The sequence below is a fragment of the Bombus fervidus genome, chromosome 9, assembly GCF_041682495.2.
Source record: "Bombus fervidus isolate BK054 chromosome 9, iyBomFerv1, whole genome shotgun sequence".
In the NCBI taxonomy this organism is placed as follows: Eukaryota; Metazoa; Arthropoda; class Insecta; order Hymenoptera; family Apidae; genus Bombus; species Bombus fervidus.
This window is the reverse complement of record NC_091525.1, coordinates 4,780,502-4,801,710: the sequence shown is the minus strand read 5'-3', so window position 1 is coordinate 4,801,710 and position 21,209 is coordinate 4,780,502. Positions and strand designations below refer to the sequence as shown.

The following is a 21,209-nucleotide window of genomic DNA, read 5'->3' as shown; positions in this document are numbered from 1 at the left end:
GTTCGTTCAATTAGCGGAATCCGCGGAAGTAAATAAAATTATGCGACCAAAATCTAGGAAAACTAGAGCGGAATTTACAGTCTCAAAATATCATAAAATGGTACAAAACATTGTACTGACCAAAATAGTAAGTAAAATTGTAGAAAATATTGTGAGTGCAACAATTGGAAAATTCTTTATTGCAAAATGTGCTACGTGTCAATGAGAATACTATAATATAGAAATCAAGTGTTATTTCTCTTCCTCTATAGTTATTAATAATGCTGAAAGATAGTATCACAATGTATAGAGAAAAGTGTAAATGCTATTGAATATTAGTTAATCGTTTCTTGGCGTTTGACTATGCCATCTGTCTAAATGTAAATGAAAGGAGCATTGAGCTTTCTTTGCAACTAACTGTAGGAGATGGCACATACAGAGGTTCTACAAGCAGGTTTCCATAGATACATTTTCCCTTTTCATGAAATTGGACTACATTGATGCATAAGTTCATTTTTCTCCCGCAAAACTTGTTTCTTAGTAGTTGCAATGTTTTCTACCAGGCACTCTCCAATTCACTGTGGACTGTTAGCCAATAATGGTAACTGGGGCCGCAGCCGTGCAGTGAATGAAAATATATAGCGAGGAAGTAAAACGTTAAATAGGATCACCGATCTGTCATCATCAGCAGTTCAACGATGAGTCATGAAATCAGGGCTATCAGCATATAAATTAGAATAAGAGTTATAAAGTGGGGATCGTCGTTTTATGCGTTTCTATCTATTTATGAGAAATCTGAAGATGTAGAGACGCACAGTAGCCAAAGTACAATGTGTGCAACAATTTTCTACGTGTACCTAGGTTCTATCTTCTTAATGACAGACTGAAAAATACGGATTTGCATAAATCTTTCTTTACAAGCAGACAAATTGTTTTCGATTTATAGCAGAGCTGCTGCGTTGACATCGTACAACCTTGAACGAAGTTCTAGATCCTTATGATTCCCAACACGTTTTAAATTACTTGCTGCGGTCATCGAAAGTTGTTAACTTTAATCAGTGGCTGATTTTACGACCTCGTACTATCGCTACCACTTATTATACCGCGTAATCAATTTTCTTTAATCTATTAAACAAAGGATATAATATATACGTACGTCGAAGTTTTCTACTGGCAACTGTTCAGATATTTTCGTAAGCCACTGTGTATTGTAACGCGAAGTAATCTTAATCTCAGAAATCAAAGCCGCTCTAATAAGAAAAAAAAAAAAAAAATAAAAAGTACACTCGACTCTGTTGGAGAGACGAGATAGAATCATCGACTAGTTTCTACGATACTTCTTTTTTCTTCTGCAGGTACCGACGACGGAGATCTCAAGTTCAACTACTTGTCGAACTTTGGCCCAAGGTTCCGCAAATTAGCCGACATGTACGGAGAAGAACCCAGCGACGAAGAGAGCGACGGCGTCGGAGAACGGGAAAGCGAGAGTTGGTGTTGAGTCTCGCGCGACCTTTCGGCTTTTGACTCGAAGAGTTCGCGACAATCAACTCGGTAACTTCCGATCTCCTTGACGAAGCAACGACTCCTCTTCGCTTCGTCGCCTCGTGTACTTAACTCGAACTTGAGGATACCTGTTGTACTTTTGTACCGAGGACACAGTGCCGAATCACGGCATCGGTAGCTACATATCGTTTCGACAGAACGTAATCGAAGCGTGGTATTTTCCTTTCTCTCTTATTTTCTGTTCATTTTATCCATTTTTACGTCTTTCCTTTTACCCGAGCAAACTCGCAATCAATAGAGAATAACATTCGGTTAGAATTGAATTTTCAAACGAAACAACGGATAGCTCGTAATGCTCTCCGAGTGACGATATAACACGCGATCTTTAAGAATAGACGACATAGCGGCGAAAGATTAAGAGACCATGAAAAAGCAAAGATAGTATTGTATTTCCTATTGACAAGAGAATATAAAACGAAGAAATAAAAAAAGACAGGTAACAGTGAATAAAAAAAAAATCGACGCATCAGCCGAGAATGACTAGCGATGACAACTGTAACTCGGCTGTCTAGCATCACGACAATGGACACGCGCATATTCGCTCGTTAATATGCGTTAATCTCGCGCGTGCATTCCACTAGTAACGAAGGGAACGATGATTTGTAGCGTGGAGAGATCGCGAGAATCTGACTTCGAACGAAGATGCAAAGAACGTAGTGAATTCTTTTGGCAATCATTCGAGTTACGAGGACTGGACTTATTTTTTTATACGTACATTATAGAAACGAATAAATATGTATGTATGCATGTATATGCCTGCGAGGACATCGTAGGCAACGAGTATATAGAATGCAGAGAGGAAACGAGACGAATGAATGATGGCAGTGTAGCAATAGGCGAAACCCGAGACACGATAGGGAAAAATAAAGATGGAACAAATGGCAGCGGAAGAGCGTTACCGCTCCTCTATATTTAACTTATAGACTATTTTATTAAACGGTTATGTGCGCGAGTGCGTTTAGAAACTGTGTAGCAGGTGTGCGAAACTTTACATATGCGAATACACGAATAGATATAAACCTAAACACCGAATCTATGCTGTATACAGATGCGTGTGTGCATGAGCGTACATGCGCGCGCGTTTAGGCCAAAGTGATTGGAAATGGAATATGTTACGCGTGTGAATCGGTGAGAAGGGATCCGAGTGCCATATCGTGTGCCCGAAATCTGAATCTAAAATCGATCCACCGAATTGTGCGTGAATACACGAATGTATGGTCGCAACGTTTACCAGCGACAAACAGTTCCAATGCGACTGTTTGCCTTTTCTTTTCCGCCGATTGGCGATAATCGTTTATCTCGACATCCATTTTATTCCATTCGCGAAGACGACTCTGCACGCGCGCATGTGCCTGCGAATATTTCCAAGTATATGTATATAGATATATATATATTATGTATGTATGTATATCCGTGTACCTATGTAGGCGTTCGCGCACGTACGTACACGTATATATGTGATAATAATTTGTAAGCTTTTTGTACGATACATCAACGGCGATATGCATATGTATAATACTAATAGTAATGATAACGATAGTCGTAATAAGAACAACAGCATCAGTAATAAAAGTACGCAAATGTATATTGATGGTGATTCAGGTGGACTTTTAACCCTTTGCGGTCGTATCGAGCTTAAATTTGGTTGCCGGAATTCATTTTCGTTGAACGCGGATTTATATCTGTTTCTAGAAGATTTAAAGATACAAAAGTGCATAGGAAACATATAAAATATCTAAAGTAGATTATTTGTTATAATATTTAACATGCGAAGCGAATTTCTGTATCTACGTTCTACATTCTTAACTGTGTTCATAAAAATCTGAATTTGTATAAATATTTGCTATCTACTGATTACATAATTAAGGGAGATGTTTAAAAGATCAAACTGATATTCGTTGTTGCTACTTTACATCTATGATTTTCCTTTTGCCAATTTAGAGCGTTGCTTATGAAATATTTTAAGAAATGGAAATGTCTACCTGCGCTAACTTGTAAGTCTTATTAACTCATCGAGGACCAAAGTTGCGTCAGCGCGATATTTCATTTACAATTTCTTTTTAACCAGTTTACACTGTGCAATTCTATTGAATCCACGTTAGAACTGTGAAAGGGAATATCAAAAATCTACCGAATATCAGAATTTCTTTTCCCATATAAAAATTGTATGAAACTTGGAGAAACTGGATCTATTTTGTATCGCCATAAACTGTTTCTTCTTCAAATTATAAAATTCTTTTTGTACCTTCAATTTATGTCACGGCTTTCCGTAAGGTATTTATTATTCTAATACATTTTTTAACCTGGTAAAACAACAACTCGTGTCTAAATTTTCTAATAATATTGCGTTTACGCGTCGTTTCACTTGCTCCTTCGTCGGATCCTACGCAACCTCGAAGAGCGTCATATTCAGTATGACATACGAAATGATTCTTTGCCTCAATAGCTGAGAGTATACGTACGATGGAAGTACTAAGAGCGTTTTGATGGCAGAGAGAAGTCATACGACCGCAAAGGATTAGCGAACTCCGTTTGGATGAACTTACCTACTGAATCAACTTCAAAGCGGCGTCGAAAAATTTAACGTGTAATTTATACGATAAGAAACGAATGCGGTTTAGGGGAGAGCGCGTGATCTCAGATGCGTAAGAATAGTTGGTTCGTACGCATCGATATCCAAGAATGAACGTTTTCTTTCTTATTTAGATGACGTCTGTCACCGAATAATTACGATTGCACGGGCACGAGTATCGAGATACGTTATCGGAATAATAAGATATGTGTTAGTAAATCACCTGTCGTATCATACAGGTGGGCGTCTTTTTAACGATACACTCCGTCGCAGTACAAAGAACTTCTCCGTCGGCAGCGGCGAATGAGAAACGTGAAACGATCGCGACTCATCGGCAGAATTCGGCTCGATTTTGCCGCGTCACACTTATTTATCGCGCACTGACTACGCTACGAGCGGACTAGTTCGCGATACGCTACTTATGCTATATACTCGAACACTGCCCTTATGTACAATTAAAGAGAAGAGAAAAGAATAAAAAGAGAAACGACACGACGGTTCTGTTCCACGACCAAGCATCTAGCTGGTCAAGGTGTGAGAGCGGTGACACCTAAAGCTCCGTTCAAATTAGTCGATTACATATTTGAATTGGAGCTGTTTTGCAGGTGTTTTGGAGTATCCTGATTTTACGATAGATAATGAAAAGTAAATTGCAAGTAGTTATGTATGTCTGTAAAATGTTCATTGACAAATATCACGCATAGCAAGTACGACTAAGAATATTAAGTTGAAAGGAAGGTGAAGTTGGTTTAGGACATGAATATCAGTAAATACGCAAAGCTGCAAATAACATGATACCTATCGCCTATACTGTTCCATTTCGAACTTGCCTGTGTTCCAAATCCAACAGTGGATTTTTCCACCTTGCGCCTTTTCATTTTAACTAATTCTATCTCGAATATTAACGAATTTAAACGAAAGTCTCGAAGGAAACGCGACGACGGGTGCAAAGAGATCGGTAAAATTCTTGAAAGAAATACTCGAAAGGATATTTCGAATCGAGTAACGTAACAGATTAATATGAGTAAAATGCTAGAAATTATTTGAAATCAAGCGACTTTTGAGCAACGAAGATACGCGTGGAAATCTAAAAGGATATTTCAAGAGATTTCAAGTTGCAAGTCAAATTTATATTGCTTGAATTCAGGTAATTTATCTAATTTGAACGAAGCTCTATTGTCAAAGAGGCGTCCCTCTTTCTGAGTGATGTTGGCGGAAGAGTCGCGAGACGAACACTTTAGCCACAGGTATACGCATATACAGGCTTCTTGTAAATTATATTCCAGGACACGCGAGACCACAATGGTTGCCCGCGCGACCTACTCGACATGTGATAGTTGATCGCAAGATATACGCGCAGCGCATCTTTCATCTTTACTCGCGAGATCCATCTACCGTCGTCGGAGATACGTGTAATTTCGTGTTCTTCTATTTTTTTTTTGTAGCAATAATAAAAGACGATGACATTGGAAGTAAATGTAGTTTGCGATATTTAAGGAGTTCCCAGACCAATACGAAACATTGTCGACAGTAAAATACAGCCAATTAAACACCAAGAAATAAAATAGAAAGATTAACAATACGAATGTTAGAATCGAACCAACAGACTTGACGCTATTAGAAATCGTAAAGACGAAATTTTCGTTACAGCATTCAACATACCTTTACAGGAAAAGAAAGTTATTAAAAATATAGACAGATACCGTAGAGATATAAATTCGATTTATTTTACGCGCGTTATTAATGCACAGTTTTCTGTGTAATAAGCGATAAACTGAATATTCGCATAATAAGTAACGTCAAAATATATTAATTTCATACAATTTAAATACACTGAGTATACATCGAATATAGAATATTCATGCATATAGAATATGCATTGAATATGTATGAATACATATATTTTATATAAAATTAATGCAATTTGTTTGTAATTCGAATCACTTTGCAATTACATCGGGCAAAATCCATTGCGGGAGAACGTTACAAATTCTTCACGCAGTGCTCTTATAAAGAAACACATAAAACACCATAGACAATCCAATCGCAAATGCATCGCGCCGATACATTCGCTGCTATCGTGAATATTTCGCATTGCTTTGGGAATTCCCTTTAAACCGGAAATTTCCCGAGTCACTGGACCTTGGTTAATTAATGGAAATCACGGCAGGCTTCGTAGTGACGTTTGCCGAACGAGAAAAAAGAAACCCTTGAGTCGTTCGATTGCGACACGATGTCTTTCATAGATTTCAATCGGCTGACGACAAAAATACACCCCAGCGCCAAGCAGGACGTTTCACGTTGTAAATTGCCAAGAATCTCGAGAAGGGGTTGCTGAGAACCTATAAAAAAGTTCTCGGCCTGGTTATCCACAGTCGTATTCACTTCCGGCGGACACACAATCTCGAGGACCAGAAACGAGCAGCACGATCTTTTCGAATCGCGTTGGTCGCTTTAAACGCAATTCCCACTGACGACATGTAAGTGGCCTATTGTGCGCGCGTGAAACGTACTATTAGTAACACACAGTGACTACGAAAAATATTTCCACCAATTCTTATTTTTAAACGAAGCGTTTTCCAGCAAGTCGCGCGTTTCGTTTTCACGCTATCAACATTTTGCAGCTATACGAGAATACCATTAAATGATACGAAATTTAATACACTTGAAGCTAATTGATCAGAATATAAATGATGAAAAAAATGAGAGAAAATAAATATAGAAATTTTTAAGCAAGTCGTAGAACCATTTTGCATGTGGAACGGTTTTGCCACATTGTGACAAGTTGCTTGAGACATAAATTGAACAAGAATATTTTATTTTTAAAATAAAATTTATTGACAGAAATTATGATTTCTAAATTCAACCGAATGTTAGACTTTATCATTATATTATGACGTTTTTTTTTTCTAAACATAGGCTTTTTTGTTATTTTTAATACGCAATATGTGAATCAACAGAATTTTCTGAATTCAACCGTAATTACAAATACAAATGGTATAATAAATACAGTGATCTACACAGTGGCTGATGAAATTAATCGGAAACTTATCACAGAACTTTTCTATATTATTTTCTATATTATGCGCATTATACGAAACTTCGCTAACACTTTAACGCGACACGACTATCGCGATCGTCATAGTAAAATATCGTACCGATCCGAAAGTGCATATGAAAATTACAAGACATTTATTATACAACGTTTATTTATGCATTATGCAAGGAATTTATTCCTACAACGCGAATAATATTCTTAACAGGATCTTTGTGCTAGAAATAGTCTCAGTACGAATTGTGGCTTATCAACATACTGAACAGTTGACTGTTCAAATACTTCGACGATTCCAGCGAGGAGTATACTATCAATAAATATCTTTTATATCAATAAATATCCTTTTACATTCTCAGATTCCTTTTAAATTTCATCAATACAATCATGGTCGTGTCTCGTTATAGCGATAATAAAATTCCAAAATATTTCGTATAATATGTACGCAAAAACGTTTCCAAAATTATCTAAGTACTTTCATGAACCGCTGCACAGTTTGTAGTCGCTGTATGTTTGAATTGTTATGAAATATAAAAGAATAGAGCGGGTCAGTACGATGTAATTGTAATGGCAAGTTATCAGCAGAAGTTGTAAATATCAGTTTGTAAATAACGTTTGCAACTTGTCACTCGAGATATTTGCATTTCGGAGCCTCTGCAGGTTGATGATGCAGCTTGGTTTGTACGCGCGCACATGGTTCTAATTATGGCTAGATCAATCACCGTATTTACTTAATTTTTCATTTACGACTTTAATTTATCACCTCGCTATATCTGTTCAGTCAAGAGTACCTACATACATTTTCATATTGATCAAACGACGGTCGATGCATTCATGTCTGTACATGCAATTATGCCAATCGCTAATTTAGTTACGTAACAACCTTTTTATTCCTTTTGTTTCGTTTCATAGGCATCGTAAAGTTCGACTCGAGTTTCTCGTTTTCTCTATAATATTGCTATTATGCTTGATCCTGAATTCTGGAGCTGAAGCTCAGCTAAACTTTTCAACCGGCTGGGGAAAAAGAAGCCAGAGACTCGAATGGAGTGCCGTTAGACCCGAGTGCCCTTCGCAGGCTAGACCTTCGCTCGAACAGCTGCTAAACGTTTACCATTTGATACAGGTACGCCTTGCATCGGTTTTCCTTTTGCAACAAAACCGAGGAAGACAGGGATCGTCGCTGTTACAATTCGAATTGCAAAATTTACAGTATAAAAATTATGTATCTTTGGTCAGTCGTTGTAAATAGACGGAGGATGTTTATGCATTCTTGAGAAATTTAAGATTCCAGAAATCTACTTGCATCAACAAGATGCATGCAACGTGCAAAAAAAAGATATAAGCTACTGAAAGTAGAGCATTCATCGTGACATTTAATAAACGAAGCGAATTTCCATTTAGATTGCATTTCTTTAATTATCTTCGTACAAATATGAATTTGCATAAATATTTGCAATATAATTATAAACGACCAAAGTTTGTTTAATTATCGATAAGTATTATCGATGATGGAAATTGCTTTTTATTAACATTTATGAAAACTTTATGAAAACTCTCCTCTTTAATTCCTGATATCTCTTGTACAATGATCTACCAACTAATGGTTATCCACAATCAAAAATAATAATAAATAATCTTTTTCACTTCCTTCTTCTATAATTCCTGAAAACATACAGGTATTTTTGTCAAAGTTAATACTGATTTTTATCTACAATAGAGCATAATTCTATCCATTTGTTTGCTTCGACTAATTATACTGTTGTATCATTTAAATTATATTTAATATACATATATAGAACGCATATGTAGACATTATAGAAAGGTAGTTCTACTGTTCAACAAAGACGATCTTCCTGTCAACGTTTTCCTTCTTAAGAATATCAAAGGGTAGCTGGCACCTTTGCTTTCTGGAAACGGGAGGCGGAAGAAGCGTTGTCGACCAAAAGCGTTTCTTTCTTGCGTTTCGTTTGCAGATGGAAGCGCGAAAAATGTTGGAGTGTCGGAAGCTGAACGAGTGAATTCGGGAGCGGATCTGATCTGACGTTAGAGGAAACACCATAGGCTAAACATTGGACCGTTCGAGGGAGCCGTTCGAACCGTATACCTTCAACGATTTGCAACTTGTTTGGAAGCACTGGACTCTGAAACGAAGTATCCGGATCTATCGAATAAAGCTTGCTTCGATACGGTTTTCGTACGAACGAGCCCGCTCGAACGTGCCTTGTAAAATCACCGATACGAACGATAATACAAACAATGAGTAGTAAAGGAGAAATATAATTTTCTTTCGCGTCTTCCACGTTGTCCTTCCTTTGTTCGTTTTGTTCCTTCATACGTCGACAGCTGTTCGATCGCTTTTTTACGTGGCATAAATTCGACCGGTTATGTCTTATCGACCAATCGACAGCCTTTAATTTTCTATGATCGCACCCTTTAACGATCTTTGCCGAAACTACATAAATCTCGCGCCGTAGACGATTTGCACGTTCGTCCATCCAACGTGTAACGGTCTATCGGTAGCAAGATAGTTTCTGTCATTTTTCTTTTTATTTAGACGCGATTAGAATTTATATACTAATATGGACGATATTATATAATGTGGACGAATATCTGTGTAATTGGCATTTTGTCTGTGATTGGAATTAGTGCACATTCTGTTTCCGATGAAGGTAAGTGAGAATCGAACACTTGAACACGAAAATTTGCCAAAGAACATTATCATCTTTTTTCACCTAGATTCATATCCATGAACTTCTGGTTTTTAAATAATTAGATTAAACGTTACACTTCTAACAATTTCTGGTATTTCATACATTTTCTGCTATAAATTGTCTCTTTTTTTATTTACTGTTAATACAGCGGTTTCGTGAAAAATATTCATTTAACAAATTTTCACGCGGACAAGTCAATGCAACGTTCGATTCGCTACGAGAACAAATTATTTTCGGAATTTTCATTATCCCTATTTGTCGTGTACTCGACACCGCTAAAATTTTGTTCATAATTTTTCTTTTTTTTTGATGCGTGAAAAATTATCACGTTAACGCAAACACCTTGTAGAATTGTCACCGTCCATATCATATTTGCCACTCACATCTCTATGAGACAATTGGCATCTTCATATAGAGATTATTTCATTGTTAATCAAATATCAATTACAATTACGATCTACTATTTCCTTATTTTTTTATACTACAATTTTAAGAAACGAACACGTAAGTAAAATAATACTCCACGTGTGATGACGGAGAAGAAAAACTCCGTTTCTATAGTAAAATTGTTCTAGGCTATTTTTTATTGCAAACATCTCAAATTTTTTCGACTGTATGCTTAGTATCTAGATATATTTGTACAAAGAATGAAAGAGTGATGCTTCTGATGCACTCTGTGTCAAAATAATTCAGCACGCTGCTAGCAAATATCGTTTCGATTTCACAGTTTTGCCATGGTCCTTGGGAAAAGCCTTGCACGCGAAGAAACTCCCGTATGAGTACTATGAATCGTATAACTGCAAAAATGTAGGCCATTTCCCAGATGTCCACAACTGCAAGCGATTTTATCAGTGTAACAGCTTCTTCGGACTACCTTTTGTTCAAAATGTTTTTGAGTGCGAGAATAATCTGGTATTCTCGATCAGCACGGAAACCTGTGTACCACCTGAACAGAGTGGCAGATCGGAATGCAGGAAAAGAGTTGCACCACCTGCAGAAAGGAAACCACAACCGTCGGCTTCGCCTCAGAAACCACTAAAGGAAACTAAAGCACCACCTCCAAAATCAAGACCAGAACCAAAACTGAAACCGAAAGCAAAATTAAAACCAACACCAACGCCAAAACCACAATCACAAACATCTAGAAAACCGCTAAAGAAGACTGCTATACCACCGCCCCCACAAGCGTCACCATCTTCACCACCATCTCCAAAACCGCAACCAGAACCACAACCGCTGGATTCATTAATTTCCCAACCGCCACACGATCCTCTAACCTCAGCTGAACTGCAGCCAAAAGACGAGTCAAAACCGGGGCCGAAACCAGAAACATCATTACTCAGTGTCATTGAACCGCTCGCACAATGGCATCAAGGTATAGTAATCTTCACGATATATGTATCGAGGTGGATAGCCATTCGATGTACATTTTCGTATTTTATCATCCTGATGTATCATGCAGTGATTATAACAATCATTTATATCGTTATAAAAAGAAGCTCTCTGTGTGTCGACGAGTTAGAAATAATTAAATCCAGTTGATTATGCAGGTGTGATTTTACTATGTTTGAGATTAAGATTTTGGTCAAATTGCAGAAAGAGGGTCTTTCTCATCGCCGACTGTGATGGAAATTTTTCTAATACTTTCGTTGATACGTATAAACAATGATAAAGATAAAAATTTAGCGGTCAGATCCCGATAGCTTAAAAAAAAAATATCTTGAAAAGAGAAAACATCGGCAAACAGTTCATAATTATAGGAAAATATTATACACAACTGTATTACATCGTATCACTGCATGGTATGCAACAATGATACGATACGAAAGTGTGCAACAAACGGATATTAATCTAATAATCATGGCTTAAACTGAAGCATTATGAGACAATATTTTACATTTATCACTACGGACTGAACCAAGGATAAGAAATGCTTCATCCCTTAAATGAGCTTTCGATCGATTCGCGTACTCATGTGCATCAATTTTAATGCTTTTATAATATATGATCAATTTTACTATTTCACTACGCACAGTATCCAAACACTAGATTTGTAGTAACAATATTTAAATTTGAACAAAACTAACAACGAATTACTAATCGGAGATAGTATATACTATCTTTTTTATAGAATCGTCGAACTAGAAATTTAAATTGTCTGTCGAAGGACGATAGTAATATAATTCCAGTTGCACTTTCATTATAGACACATTGATGTTTATAAATCAGGTTAATTGTCTAACTAAAATACATCCTGCCAAAAATATATGTCCGAATACTATTGAATGATAGTGTATCTTGAAAGTTATTGTAACCTCGTATTCGATGAAACTATCGTGACGCATCGCGACGTATGTGTTCGCAAGTTCATACGACACAATCAGAAATACAAAGATTTTTATCGTTTATAGATTATTACTATGACGATTCATCTCAGTGTAATTCAAATTTTCACAGCTCCAAAACCCAACTCTGCAATTTTGAAACCCAACGGCACAGCTCTGGAACCCAATGCCACAACTGTGAAACCCATTCCCAAAACTTTAGAATCCATCACCACAACTTTGGAAGCCAAAGGCCTAACACCGGAACCTAACGCCACAACTTTGGAATCAATCGCCAAAACTTTGAAACCTACCACTACAATTTTAAAACCCAACATCACAGAAGAAACACTTCAAAAAATTTTGCAAATTAACAAATCTATGGTCGGAACCTCGAATCCAAGCATCACAAAAAACATACCGGAACAAACTTCTGAAATCGAGAAACCTGTCATTCCTGATATGAAACCCAACGTGACAAAAGGGCTATTTGGACAAATTTCTAAAACTGTGGAACCCGTCGATGTAACTTCGCAACCCAACATCACAGAAGGCATATCTGAACAAGTTCCTGAAACCGAGGGAGCTGTCGTCGGAACTTCGAACCCCAACATCACAGAGGGTATAACTGAACAAAACTCTGAACTGGATAAACCCACCGTCGCAGTTGTGAAACCGAATATCATGAAAGAGATAGTTAAACAAATTCCTGAAATTTTGAGATTTATCGTCAGAACTACAACACCCAACAACACAGAAGACATACGTCAACAAATTCCTGAAATCGACAAACCTATCATCGCAACTTCAACACCCACAATTATGGAGAGCATATCTGAACAAATTCCTGAAAGCGAGAAACCCGTCATTTCAGATATGAAACCCAACATCACAAAAGGGCTATTTGGACAAAGTTCTGAAAGTGTGCAATCTGGCGTCAGAACTACGACACCTGTCATTACAGACGAACTATTTAAAGTAATTACTGAAATTGAAGAACATGCCACCAGGACTTCGGCACTGAACGTCACAGAGGGCGTATCTGAACAAATTCCAGAAATTGAGCAACATGTCGACAAAACTTCGAAGCCTAACATTACACAGGACATATCTAAACAGATTCTTGACATTGAGGAAGTCCTCGACGAAACTTCGCAACCTAACATCACAGAGGCCATAATTGAACCAATTCCAGCATCTAAGAAACTCGACGATGGAACTTCGAACACCAATATCACAGAGGAAATGTCTGAAAATATTCCTAAAATTGAGGAAGCCGTCGACGGAAATTCGCAATCTAACATCACAGAGACCGTAACTGAACAAACTCCAGAATCTAAGAAAGCCGACGACGGAACTTCGAACCCAAAAATCACAGAGGAAGTATCTGAAAAAATACCAGAAATTGAAAAAGCTGTCGATAGAACATTACCACCTAATATCACAAAGGACATATCTGAACAGACTTCTCAATCTAAAGAAGCTGACCAGGAAACTTCGATACCCAACATCACAGAGGGAATATCTGAAAAAATTCCTGAAATGGAGGAAGCTGTCGATGGAACATCAGAGACCAACATCATAGAAGGGTTATTTGGAGAAATTGTTGGAACGGAGAAACCTGTAGTACGGACTTCGAACCCTAACATTACAGACGGTATATCTGAAAAAATTCCTGAAATTGACAAAGCTGTCGATGGAACTTTAGCACCTAACATCACAAAGGGCATATCTGAACAGACTCCCCAATCTAAAGAAACAGTCGACGAAACTTCGAACCCCAGCAACACAGAGGGAATATCTGAACAGACTCCTCAATCTAAAGAAGCCGCGCACGAAACATCGATCCCCAACAGCACAGAAGGAATACCTGAAAAAATTCCTGACATTAAGGAAGCTGTCGATGGAACTTCGGAACCCAACATCACAGAAGGCCTATTTGGAGAAATTGTTGGATCGGAGAAACCTGTAGACGGTACTTCGAACCCTAGAAACATAGAGGGAATATCTGAAAAATCACCTGAAATTGGGGGAACTGTCGATGGAACTTTAGCACCTAACATCACAGAGGGAATATCTGAACAGAGTCCTCAATCTAAAGAAGCCGCCCACGATACTTCGACCCCCAACATCCAAGGGGGAATATTTGAAAAAGTTCTTGAAATTGAGGAAGCTGTCGACGGAACATTACCATCTAACATCACAGAGGGCATAACTGAACAGACTTCTCAATCTAAACAAGCTGTCGACGGAACTTCTAATCCCAGCAACACAGAGGAAATATCTGAAAGGAGTCCTCAATCTAAAGAAGCCGCCCACAAAACTTCGATCCCCAACATCACAGGGGGAATATCTGAAAAAATTCCTGAAATGGAGGAAGCTGTCGATGGAACCTCAGAGCACAACATCATAGAAGGGCTATTTGGAGAAATTGTTGCAACGGAGAAACCTGTAGTCGGAACTTCGAACCCTAGAAACATAGAGGGAATATCTGAAAAATCACCTGAAATTGGGGGAACTATCGATGGAACTTTAGCACCTAACATCACAGAGGGAATATCTGAACAGAGTCCTCAATCTAAAGAAGCCGCCCACAAAACTTCGATCCCCAACATCACAGGGGGAATATCTGAAAAAATTCCTGAAATGGAGGAAGCTGTCGATGGAACCTCAAAGCACAACATCATAGAAGGGCAATTTGGAGAAATTGTTGCAACGGAGAAACCTGTAGTCGGAACTTCGAACCCTAGAAACATAGAGGGAATATCTGAAAAATCACCTGAAATTGGGGGAACTGTCGATGGAACTTTAGCACCTAACATCACAGAGGGAATATCTGAACAGAGTCCTCAATCTAAAGAAGCCGCCCACGATACTTCGACCCCCAACATCCAAGGGGGAATATTTGAAAAAGTTCTTGAAATTGAGGAAGCTGTCGACGGAACATTACCATCTAACATCACAGAGGGCATAACTGAACAGACTTCTCAATCTAAACAAGCTGTCGACAGAACATCTAATCCCAGCAATACAGAGGAAATATCTGAAAGGAGTCCTCAATCTAAAGAAGCCGCCCACAAAACTTCGATCCCCAACATCACAGGGGGAATATCTGAAAAAATTCCTGAAATGGGGGAAGCTGTCGATGGAACCTCAGAGCACAACATCATAGAAGGGCTATTTGGAGAAATTGTTGCAACGGAGAAACCTGTAGTCGGAACTTCGAACCCTAGCAACACAGAGGGAATATCTGAAAAAACTCTTGAAATTGGGGGAACTGTCGATGGAACTTTAGCACCTAACATCACAGAGGGAATATCTGAACAGAGTCCTCAATCTAAAGAAGCCGCGCACGAAACATCGATCCCCAACAGCACAGAAGGAATACCTGAAAACATTCCTGACATTAAGGAAGCTGTCGATGGAACTTCGGAATCCAACATCATAGAAGGTCTATTTGGAGACATTGTTGCAACGGAGAAACCTGTATTCGGAACTTCGAACTCCAACATCACAGAGGGTACATCTGAAAAAATTCCTGAATTTGAGGTATCCGTTGATGGAATTTCAGCACCTAATATCACACAGGGCATATCTGAACAGACTTCTCAATCTAAAGAAGCTGCCCACGAAACTTCGTTCCCTAACATCCCAGAGGGAATATCTGAAAAAATTCCTGAATTTGAGGGAGCCGTCGATGGAATTTTAGCACCTAATATCACACAGGGCATATCTGAACTGAGTCCTCAATCTAAGGAAGTCGCCCACGAAACTTCGATCCCCAACATCCCAGAGGGTATATCTGAAAAAATTCCTGAAATGGTGGAAGCTGTCGATGGAACTTCAGAGCCCAACATCATAGAAGGGCTATTTGGAGAAATTGTTGGAACGGAGAAACCTGTAGTCGGGTCTTCGAACCCCAACATCACAGAGGGTACATCTGAAAAAATTCCTGAATTTGAGGTAGCCGTCGATGGAACTCTAGCACCTAATATCACACATGGCATATCTGAACAGAGTCCTCAATCTAAGGAAGTCGCCCACGAACCTTCGATCCCCAACATCCCACAGGGAATATCTGAAAAAATTCCTGAAATGGTGGAAGCTGTCGATGGAACTTCAGAGCCCAACATCATAGAAGGTCTATTTGGAGAAATTGTTGGAACGGAGAAACCTGTAGTCGGGACTTCGAACCCCAACATCACAGAGGGTACATCTGAAAAAATTCCTGAGTTTGAGGGAGCCGTCGATGGAACTTTAGCACCTAATATCACACAGGGCATATCTGAACAGAGTCCTCAATCTAAGGAAGTCGCCCACGAACCTTCGATCCCCAACATCCCACAGGGAATATCTGAAAATATTACTGAAATGGAGGGAGCTGACGCAGGAACTTCAGAGCTCAATATCATAGAAGGGCTATTTGGAGGTATTGTTGGAACGGAGAAACCTGTAGTCGGGACTTCGAACCCCAACATCCCAGAGGGTATATCTGAAAAAATTCCTGAAATGATGGAAACTGTCGATGGAACATCAGAGCCCAACATCATAGAAGGGTTATTTGGAGAAATTGTTGGAACGGAGAAACCTGTAGTACGGACTTCGAACCCTAACATTAGAGAGGGTATATCTGAAAATATTCCTGAAATGGAGGGAGCTGTCGCAGCAACTTCAGAGCTCAATATCATAGAAGGGCTATTTGGAGGTATTGTTGGAACGGAGAAACCTGTAGTCGGGACTTCGAACCCCAACATCACAGAGGGTACATCTGAAAAAATTCTTGAATTTGAGGGAGCTGTCGATGGAACTTCAGAGCCCAACGTCATAGAAGGGCTATTGGGAGAAATTGTTGGAACGGAGAAACCTATAGTCGGGACTTCGAACCCCAACATCACAGAGGGTACATCTGAAAAAATTCCTGAGTTTGAGGAAGCCGTCGATGGAACTTTAGCACCTAATATCACACAGGGCATATCTGAACAGAGTCCTCAATCTAAGGAAGTCGCCCACGAACCTTCGATCCCCAACATCCCACAGGGAATATCTGAAAAAATTCCTGACATTAAGGAAGCTGTCGATGGAACTTCGGAATCCAACATCATAGAAGGGCTATTTGGAGAAATTGTTGGAACGGAGAAACCTGTAGTCGGGACTTCGAACCCCACCATCACAGAGGGTACATCTGAAAAAATTCCTGAGTTTGAGGGAGCCGTCGATGGAACTTTAGCACCTAATATCACACAGGGCATATCTGAACAGAGTCCTCAATCTGAGGAAGTCGCCCACGAACCTTCGATCCCCAACATCCCACAGGGAATATCTGAAAAAATTCCTGAAAAGGTGGAAGCTGTCGATGGAACTTCAGAGCCCAACATCATAGAAGGTCTATTTGGAGAAATTGTTGGAACGGAGAAACCTGTAATCGGGACTTCGAACTCCACCATCACAGAGGGTACATCTGAAAAAATTCCTGAGTTTGAGGGAGCCGTCGATGGAACTTTAGCACCTAATATCACACAGGGCATATCTGAACAGAGTCCTCAATCTGAGGAAGTCGCCCACGAACCTTCGATCCCCAACATCCCACAGGGAATATCTGAAAATATTCCTGAAATGGAGGGAGCTGTCGCAGCAACTTCAGAGCTCAATATCATAGAAGGGCTATTTGGAGGTATTGTTGGAACGGAGAAACCTGTAGTCGGGACTTCGAACCCCAACATCACAGAGGGTACATCTGAAAAAATTCCTGAATTTGAGGTAGCCGTTGATGGAACTTTAGCACCTAATATCACACAGGGCATATCTGAACAGACTTCTCAATCTAAAGAAGCTGCCCACGAAACTTCGTTCCCCAACATCCCAGAGGGAATATCTGAAAAAATTCCTGAAATTGTGGAAGCTGTCGATGGAACTTTAGCACCTAATATCACAGAGGGCATATCTGAACAGACTTCTCAATCTAAAAAAGCTGCCCACGAAACTTCGATCCCCAACATGCCAGAGGGAATATTTGAAAAAATTCCTAAAATGGAGGAAGCTGTCGATGGAACTTCAGAGCCCAACATCATAGAAGGGCTATTTGGAGAAATTGTTGGAACGGAGAAACCTGTAGTCGGAACTTCGATCCCCAACATCCCAGAAGGTATATCTGAAAAAATTCCTGAAATTGTGGAAGCGGACGGTGGAACTTTAGCACCTAACATCACAGAGGGAATATCTGAACAGACTTCTCAATTTAAAGAAGCCGTCGACGGAACTTCGAACCCTAGCAACACAGAGGGAATATCTGAACAGAGTCCTCAATCTAAGGTAGCTGCTCACGAAACTTCGATCCCCAACATCCCAGAGGGAATGTCTGAAAAAATTCCTGAAATTGAGGGAGCTGTCGATGGAACTTTAACACCTAACATCACAGAGGGAATATTTGAACAGAGTCCTCAATCTAAGGAAGTCGCCCACGAAACTTCGATCCCCAAAATCCCAGAGGGAATATCTGAAAAAATTCCTGAAATTGTGGAAGCTGTCGATGGAACTTTAGCACCTAATATCACAGAGGGCATATCTGAACAGACTTCTCAATCTAAAAAAGCTGCCCACGAAACTTCGATCCCCAACATGCCAGAGGGAATATTTGAAAAAATTCCTAAAATGGAGGAAGCTGTCGATGGAACTTCAGAGCCCAACATCATAGAAGGGCTATTTGGAGAAATTGTTGGAACGGAAAAACCTGTAGTCGGAACTTCGATCCCCAACATCCCAGAAGGTATATCTGAAAAAATTCCTGAAATTGTGGAAGCCGACGGTGGAACTGTAGCACCTAACATCACAGAGGGAATATCTGAACAGACTTCTCAATTTAAAGAAGCCGTCGACGGAACTTCGAACCCTAGCAACACAGAGGGAATATCTGAACAGAGCCCTCAATCTAAGGTAGCTGCTCACGAAACTTCGATCCCCAACATCCCAGAGGGAATGTCTGAAAAAATTCCTGAAATTGAGGGAGCTGTCGATGGAACTTTAACACCTAACATCACAGAGGGAATATTTGAACAGAGTCCTCAATCTAAGGAAGTCGCCCACGAAACTTCGATCCCCAAAATCCCAGAGGGAATATCTGAAAAAATTCCTGAAATTGTGGAAGCTGTCGATGGAACTTTAGCACCTAATATCACAGAGGGCATATCTGAACAGACTTCTCAATCTAAAAAAGCTGCCCACGAAACTTCGATCCCCAACATCCCAGAGGGAATATTTGAAAAAATTCCTAAAATGGAGGAAGCTGTCGATGGAACTTCAGAGCCCAACATCATAGAAGGGCTATTTGGAGAAATTGTTGGAACGGAAAAACCTGTAGTCGAAACTTCGATCCCCAACATCCCAGAAGGTATATCTGAAAAAATTCCTGAAATTGTGGAAGCCGACGGTGGAACTTTAGCACCTAACATCACAGAGGGAATATCTGAACAGACTTCTCAATTTAAAGAAGCCGTCGACGGAACTTCGAACCCTAGCAACACAGAGGGAATATCTGAACAGAGTCCTCAATCTAAGGTAGCTGCTCACGAAACTTCGATCCCCAACATCCCAGAGGGAATGTCTGAAAAAATTCCTGAAATTGAGGGAGCTGTCGATGGAACTTTAACACCTAACATCACAGAGGGAATATTTGAACAGAGTCCTCAATCTAAGGAAGTCGCCCACGAAACTTCGATCCCCAACATCCCAGAGGGAATATCTGAAATAATTCCTGAAATTGTGGAAGCTGTCGATGGAACTTTAGCACCTAATATCACAGAGGAAATGTCTGAAAATATTCCTAAAATTGAGGAAGCCGTCGACGGAAATTCGCAATCTAACATCACAGAGACCGTAACTGAACAAACTCCAGAATCTAAGAAAGCCGACGACGGAACTTCGAACCCAAAAATCACAGAGGAAGTATCTGAAAAAATACCAGAAATTGAGAAAGCTGTCGATAGAACATTACCACCTAATATCACAAAGGACATATCTGAACAGACTCCTCAATCTAAAGAAACCGCGCACAAAACTTCGATCCCCAACAGCACAGAAGGAATATCTGAAAAAATTCCTGACATTAAGGAAGCTGTCGATGGAACTTCGGAACCCAACATCATAGAAGGGCTATTTGGAGAAATTGTTGGATCGGAGAAACCTGTAGTCGGTACTTCGAACTCCAACATCACAGAGGGAATATCTGAAAAAGTTCCTAAAATTGAGGAAGCCGTTGATGGAACTTCAAAACCCAACATTACAAAATACATATCTGAACAAATTCCTAAAATGGAGGAGCCTGTTATTGATTCTTCGCAACCTAACATCACAGTACTATATAATGATGTTGCTGAAGCGGGGATAGAGAATCCTTCTAATGATACTGACGATCAGCATGCCACGAATGCTGCGTTATCGATAACCTCGGTTTCCTTGTCCAAGGGAATGAACGAACAACAAGAGTGTGTCAAAGAGGGTTTCTTCTCTAATTCCGAGGATTGTTCGAAATTTTATAGATGCGTACTATACGGAGATTCCTTGGTTAGGTACCAGTTTTCTTGTCCCGTTGGAACGTTATGGGATGATCAACTGGAAACTTGCAATTTCCCAAAGAGAATTAAGTCCAAGGGTTTATGCAAACGCCGGATATACGCTGCATCGCTAGTACCTGAATTTTCAAAGTTCAAAATTGAAGACAGTCCTGATATTGGCAATCTAAGCGTAGATAAGTTCTGTATCACTTGTCCAAGTGGTTTTCGGCGACATCCGAAATATTGCAATATATTTTATCAGTGTGTTAATAGCGGCGATATGATGGTGAATATCATGTCGTTTGCGTGTCCAGGAGGGTCCGTCTTTGACGAGGAAGAATTGTTGTGCTCATCAGGAACAGACGATTGCGCAAAATTTTCACTTCACGAACTGCCTGATTCGATTACAGTCGTAAGCATCTCTATTTTGCTGTTCTCTTTTCTCTAAAATATGCACGATAA

General features: G+C 39.5%; 2 protein-coding genes across 2 annotated transcripts in view; both read left to right on the top strand.

Moving 5' to 3' along the window:
* Shg (DE-cadherin) overlaps positions 1-5,591 on the top strand; it is a 101,591-nt gene extending 96,000 nt beyond the window's left edge. The window contains exon 15 of the mRNA XM_072009685.1: positions 1,335-5,591. Coding sequence (XP_071865786.1) covers positions 1,335-1,477 — 143 coding nt within the window. The 3' untranslated portion in view covers positions 1,478-5,591. The remainder of the gene's footprint in view (positions 1-1,334) is intronic.
* Positions 5,592-6,421: 830 nt separating this feature from the next.
* Positions 6,422-9,446, top strand: LOC141445833 (uncharacterized; the record flags this gene model as incomplete). The annotated part of the gene is made up of 3 exons (XM_074111913.1): positions 6,422-6,594; positions 8,079-8,289; positions 9,140-9,446. Coding segments are annotated over 3 exons (429 nt in total), but the record flags the coding sequence as incomplete, so codon positions are not given.
* Positions 9,447-21,209: the final 11,763 nt, after the last annotated feature.